The following is a 6,517-nucleotide window of genomic DNA, read 5'->3' as shown; positions in this document are numbered from 1 at the left end:
ACAGATGGCTTTTGTAAGCACAGGAATTGATTGGAAAGGAAATATCAGAAAGACCAGCTAGACACTGGGATAAAATCCCATCATCATGTCACGACACGTGGTGCCTGATTAATGGAGAGCCAAACAGAATCTCGACCCCGACTTTATGAGATGAACTCGGATCGGTAGACTTTCGTTATCTGTCGCAGTGGATAAAACAAGAGTGTTAAAGAGTCTACAGATATGTCCTCTATAGTCCGGGGGATATCGGCGTGGGGGGACAGCAATACTGTGTGACGGGAGAGACAATAGACCAGGGTGCCAGCAATGAGGGGCTCTATTTTCCTGTGGGTCACTCTTTTCCCTGTGACCCAGGGGTTCCTGACTCGTTTCGCTTGTAATTTAGGAACGGAATGTACGACAGACGTAAGTGTTCATTTATAAGTTGACACACAGATAAGAAATGACCGCTCTATTTCTCGTAAACTACGCTTAAGCAAACGTGCAACGGTTTCATTTCGGATCAATTAAAACGTGTCATTCCGTAACTAAAGGTGAAAACGTCCCAATTAAACATTGTTCTAAAGTTTCATGCTTCAAAGGGACATTTCATCCATATTATGATGGTATTTACATGTATGTTATCGAAGGAACACACGATGTAACCATCTTTGTTTTTTTTTTTTTTTTTACAAAGTCCAATAAAGAAACCAAACTTAAATTAAAGTCATAGAGCAATGTCTCTAAACATGAAATTTGTTTTTGATACTTTTTTTTTGCGGCATTGCCTCCAATATGAAATAAATTTTTTAACATTTATTTTGCTTTCAGAGGAATTCACTTAACAACCAAATTAAGTTGCTTCTCCGTCTTATTCTAAATAAAATAACCCTTTTTAAAAATTTTAAAGCGAGATTTGATATGACTTCATAACAATGTGGTTTCTTCCCCTATTTTACAACTTGCCGTTTGAGTATTCGTTAGTATTTTTTAAATCATGTTATTTGTGGATAGAATGTGCATCTGTTCCATTTGGCATTTTCTAGAGAGGGAAGGCGGTCGAAAAGAAATACACATACTTTTGCTTTGATATCAGCAGATCAAGCAAAAGTCAGTATGATTTTAACAATTCTATATTAGCCTCCATGGTGTTTCACAACGTGAAAACTCACGCTTTGTTTGGTGGGGTTTTTTTATGTCAGGTTTCTTATTTGATATTTAAAAATGAATTTTGGCATCATGAACTAGTCTTATTGAAAACTTTAACTCAAATGATAGAGTGGAATATCATTTTGTAAATACTAGTAGTTTATTTCTATTTATTTGCAGAGCGAACTAAAACATTGCAAGATTAACCAACAACACATGTTGGACGATGAGGAATGTATGTATTTTTTACATCGATTCTCAAAAAAGAGATGCATACTTTCATTAAAGGGACTTGGACACGATTTGAGATCAAAAATTTTATTTTCATTTTTTATGTATAAAATGGTTAACTGGTGCATTTTAAATGATTGACCAAAATATTGAATGTTAAAGTCAAGTTACAAGTGAGATACAGAGGTAAGAATTGGTTGTTATGTAAGCAAAGCTCGAGTCTTATAGTTGTTTACAAAAATGTAATGTAGAGAATTACCATTTCGTAGACAAAATGACATGCAAAAAACAAATTAAACTAATTCGATATCTTCATAAATACTATTTTCAACAAAAGAAAGATACATTTGATTGAAATTACACCAATACAACACATTTGTAAAAAAAAGACATTTTCGAGCTTTGTTTACAAAACAAAGAATTATAAACTCTGTATCTTGCTTATAACTTGATAGTTGACTTTCAAATTTTGACATAGCATTGTAAACTTCTATATTTATCAGTATAAACATTAAAAATGGGAAAATAAAATTTGAAAATTTTAAGTCAAATCGTGTCCAAGTCCCTTTAAGTAAATTCCTCCATTTTAAAAATTGTTGACATTTTGTATCTTTTTTTTATAGCTATATGGGAATGGACGAACAAATTAGGACCATCCGAACCTACGGCGTTACGGTATTCAGTCAACCGGAACGGTGACGTCACTGATTTTACGCTTCAGTGGAGAGGACCAGATGATTGTAAGTCAGTTCTATGAAATATGAAGTGGTAATTTGGAAACATAATTATCAATATCAAATTTGTATTAATAAAGAACTGCATGTGCTATTGGGATGAGATTCTATGCATGTTAGCGATAAGGTTGCTACTCCAGACACCAAGGAAAACAACTGCCTTAGATCGTGACTGTAGTTGACTTCAGTGTTATTTACAGGACTACATGTTTGTGGATTACATCCAATATTAACGATTTTGCTCTCTTTTCACACGTTGTACAACCGATGCAACCAAATTATGAAACTCATTTCAGTGTGTGCTATTCAGACTAGATTAATTAGTTTTAAGCATTTTACAAGTGGTCCATCAATATTGTTACGTAACGTTTACGTCACTTGTTCCGCCGTAGCACAGGTTTCTAATCTGAATTTTACAGAGATATTTCACACAAATGTTTACTTTGCTCTTTTTGTGAACACCCCTCCCCACTTTAATTTATGCACTCTTTGGTGTCATTTTACGTTTGGGAATATACATGTATTTGTATGCATGTGTATATTAAATGTATCAATTCTATGGTTCACATACGTCCGTTTAGATCAGTTCATAATGAAGTCACGTTCTTTATTTTAAAGTATTTTGTGGTATTTTTTTCTGTTTGGAAAAAAAATAAAATAAGAAGCTTCTGTAATTCTCTGTAAAATCAGTATTAAGTTAATATATTTACATTTTCTAGTGTCTTTGCCTGTGATAACACTACGTATCGATTTTGTACTATATAACCCATAATACAAATGACGCCAAACAGAGGCGCCAGCAGGGTTTGCTTATTTATATTTAGATATTTAATCGTACGATGGCTTAAAATTATATAAATATAAGTAATAAGGAATCATTCTTTGAATATTATGAGGTGATAATTTCGGTCGGGGCGTGATCAAATCTATCATGAAGCCCTTCGGGCTTTATTGGATTTGATCACGCCCCGACCAAAATTATCACCTCATAATACTCAAAGAATGATTCCTTATTCCTTATATCTTTAAAGAATGCATTGGTAATTCTAACATTAATTCATTCTTGCAATTTGGTCTGGATTTGGCCCCGAAGCCATGCAACTAAGACAAGCTGAAAATTCTCAGTCTCGCTTTTAAAAAAGAAAAATATTCTATGGTAGTATAATGAGACTATGATCATATATGAGCTCAATTATGGCCACAAGGATGTTTAACATTTAGAGAAAACTTAAGATAATCATTTGTACGTAATTTTTTTGTCATTTTTGTAGCCTCAGTCCGAGATCTGCTTGGCTTTCAGATCGAGTTTGAGGATGGGGATGTCTTTCATAATTTCGTTATGGACCTCAGAGAAAATAACTTAATCTTCAATATGGGAAACGCAACGGTATTTTTGCAAATTGAAGATTAAAAAAGTCTAGTACATATGTATGCTATAATGTATAATTATTTGTACTATCAGTCATTTGCATTTTTCACAATAACCGCAAGAAAATTTAGCAGAGAGAGAGAGAGAGAGAGAGAGAGAGAGAGAGAGAGAGAGAGAGAGAGAGAGAGAGAGAGAATATTAAATTTATGAAGTAGTCTCTTGCAGAAGATAACATATCAGCTGACGTGTCACTATAACAACCCATTCTCGAAGGCTGTCCATCTTCGAGTGTACGTCACTAGTCTACCGAAGTCAATCAACCTTGACCTTACAGACAAGGTCATCAGAGACAATATCTCCATTTTCATTCCGAAATGTAAGTTTTTTTTTGGTTTTATTTTTTTTTCCATTTTCACAATCACATATGCTTTTAAACAATGTAATACATAAGAATTGTTTGGCATTCTCACTTTCACACTCTTTCTCTCCCTTTCACACTGCATTCTCTTCAAAGCAAACAAAAAGGAAGAACAATGTATATAAATAAATAGATCAGTTGTTTACCGAGATGTAAGTTAGGTGTCCGTCCAAGACTGCTTTGATTTCCTTTTCTAATATTTAAAATGATCATGTTGAAAACTGTACTATAGAGAAACGGCGCCGCACTATAGAAAAACGGCGCCGCACTGTTTGTGTCATTAATGGAGTAGAAAAAACGTACTTCTTTTTTGCTTAAAACTGAACATGACTTGTAAATAAGCACCAGTACTGGGGTATTAACTTTTTTAAGTTCGTTACACCCCCTATTGCACACCTTTTTGTCATTTCCGTGTATATGCCTTGACCTTTTGTTGTCATTTTTCTCCTGACTTTAAATCAAGTGCGTAAAATTTGATAATTTCATCACAACCAAGACACGCCGATATAAGACCTACGTCCACAAAGATGTGATATATACAGCGAAATGCATTAAACTCGTTAGGTGGATCGACACACCAATATGTACATGTAGGTATTTTTATCACTCTGTTTGCTGGTTGATAAAAAACACCTTTTGTTAACTTCAGCAACTAACCAGCAAATGATTTGCAGCATTATTATATGTTACTGAGATTGATCAAAAGCTTCAACTACACGCATAAATATATAATCATGAATTATTTCATTTATGATATAGTTCTCTCATTTTAGACACATTCCCGAACCCTTCCAGGAAGTTACCAACTACACGGGTGTCGCAGCCGGCTAAGGTTACAGAGGAGGGACCGGGGGTTATTCCATTCGTTATCATAGCAGTTGTCATTGTGATCATATTGTCCGTAGGAATTCCAGTCTACCTTAAGTTAAAAGGTAGTGATTGCATTTTGTAAGATATTAAACTCTCGATAATAATCGTTCATTTATTTTTTTCCCAATCTACTTGAATTTATTTTTTAGCGATGGACTCATGTTTGAGGAAACGCGGAATGAAGGCAGTTCGGAACAACAGCCTGGCAACCAAAGGTAAGTGTGTTTTATCTTATAATAAACAACAAGATTCTATATCATTGTAGAAAATAATATTGAAGAAAGGGAAATTTTCGAAGATTAAATCATATGAATTTAGCAAGCATTTATCTTCTGTTTAAGATAATTAAAGAACATGTAATCGTAATTGAAATAAACATAATGATTGTTTTTGATGTTTTCAAATCCAATTTTAATTACGATGGAATAGCGCAACAATTTAAAAAAAAACAACAACCATGCTCTCAAATTACGCAAAACCGGACCTTTTTGATACTATGTAATAATCTTATGATATATTCAACCTTTTACAGAACAGTTACAGGATCCGATAGTAGATGAGAAATATACGGAAGTCAAAACATATACCTATTCACGTGACGACACACAGAAAAAATGGTGCCCGGAAGTCTGTGTGCCCTTCATCGTTGAATGTGAGACTATGACGTCACTTCCGCAGTGTGCACCTTGCTTTCATCACATGGACAGTTACGATTCCGGATTTCATTCGGATTATCAGGTGTTGTACGCTGATCCTCAGGACGATAAAGAAGACATTAGACCGGAAAAACAACCAACTGAAGATGGCAAAATGAAGGAGCATGATATAGACTGTGACCGGTTACCATGGTTTCATGCCCCTCTATCAGAGAGTCCATCTTTGACTTCTGTACAGACAGAGGATCTAGAAGAAGAAATCCTCCGGATAAATAAATTCCCCACCAGACACGAAGACAAGGGGTGAGAGACAAATGGAGCCCAAAACTGTTCTCATTTCTCCGTTTCCTTTGCCCGCACATTAAGAGGCCAGGGGATGTGTTCTAAGATTCCCGCCAAAACCTAAACATTGCCTTCCGGCGAAATCTCCGGACACAAATTATGTTTATATTGTGTATCCTAAAATTTCCGCTGTGAATTACGTCACAGCGACAGGTGAACTGATCAGGTCTCAGTTGTGAGGAAGAACGATGTTTCCGTGTGATATTGTGAACGGATTGATCTTGATAGAAAGGTTAACGTACAACTTCAGCAGCAACACTGTTACACCTTAAAACGGACTTAGTTGTGTCTGCTTGTTTCCGTTCTGTATCCAAGTACATATGTAACTGTAGGAAATTTATATTTATTTTATTTAATAAAGAATTTTTGCTAAATAATTGATAAATTATGAAGATTTATTTTTATGTACACACATGTGTGAATGGAAATTGTATTATTTCCATTTGGCGATTTCGAAGTTTGCGAAACTACGCAAAAATAAAGATTATTATGAAAATTAAAGCATTAAACACTATCTTATCAAATAGTTTCTGATTTCGATTATTTCTTACAGTGAAGACTTATTCCTCAGCAATTTGTTTAATATTTGTGTTGCCATTGTTTTTTTAGGCCGAGCAACGCTTGAAAGATAGAAAATGCAAATAGTTAGTTCGCTCAATCTACTTTTTATAAGCCAAAGTTTATTGTATCGGTTATTTGTGTCTAAATGGATATACAAACCATACAGTAACTTAATAATTTCAAGAATGAAAAATAGTATTCAAGTGAA

The 6,517-nt window shown here is 34.4% G+C and overlaps 1 protein-coding gene across 2 annotated transcripts; it reads left to right on the top strand.

Annotated features, from left to right (window-relative positions):
* On the top strand, window positions 1–6,269 carry LOC128159707 (uncharacterized). Of its 2 annotated transcripts, none has more exons than XM_052822889.1 (8): window positions 1–405; window positions 1,309–1,363; window positions 1,983–2,099; window positions 3,365–3,480; window positions 3,691–3,838; window positions 4,654–4,812; window positions 4,900–4,965; window positions 5,283–6,269. In XM_052822889.1, the coding sequence occupies exons 1-8, from the start codon at window positions 307–309 to the stop codon at window positions 5,711–5,713; spliced, it is 1,191 nt and encodes a 396-aa protein (XP_052678849.1). In that variant the 5' UTR covers window positions 1–306; the 3' UTR covers window positions 5,714–6,269. The 2 variants fall into 2 exon arrangements, with proteins under 2 accessions (XP_052678849.1, XP_052678848.1); XM_052822888.1 differs by having other exon boundaries at window positions 3–405; window positions 3,688–3,838.
* The last annotated feature ends 248 nt before the right edge of the window (window positions 6,270–6,517 follow it).

The sequence above is a fragment of the Crassostrea angulata genome, chromosome 8 (assembly GCF_025612915.1).
Source record: "Crassostrea angulata isolate pt1a10 chromosome 8, ASM2561291v2, whole genome shotgun sequence".
Taxonomy (NCBI): domain Eukaryota; kingdom Metazoa; phylum Mollusca; class Bivalvia; order Ostreida; family Ostreidae; genus Magallana; species Magallana angulata.
The sequence above is the reverse complement of the archived record's forward strand: the minus strand, read 5'-3'. Positions and strand labels throughout refer to the sequence as shown.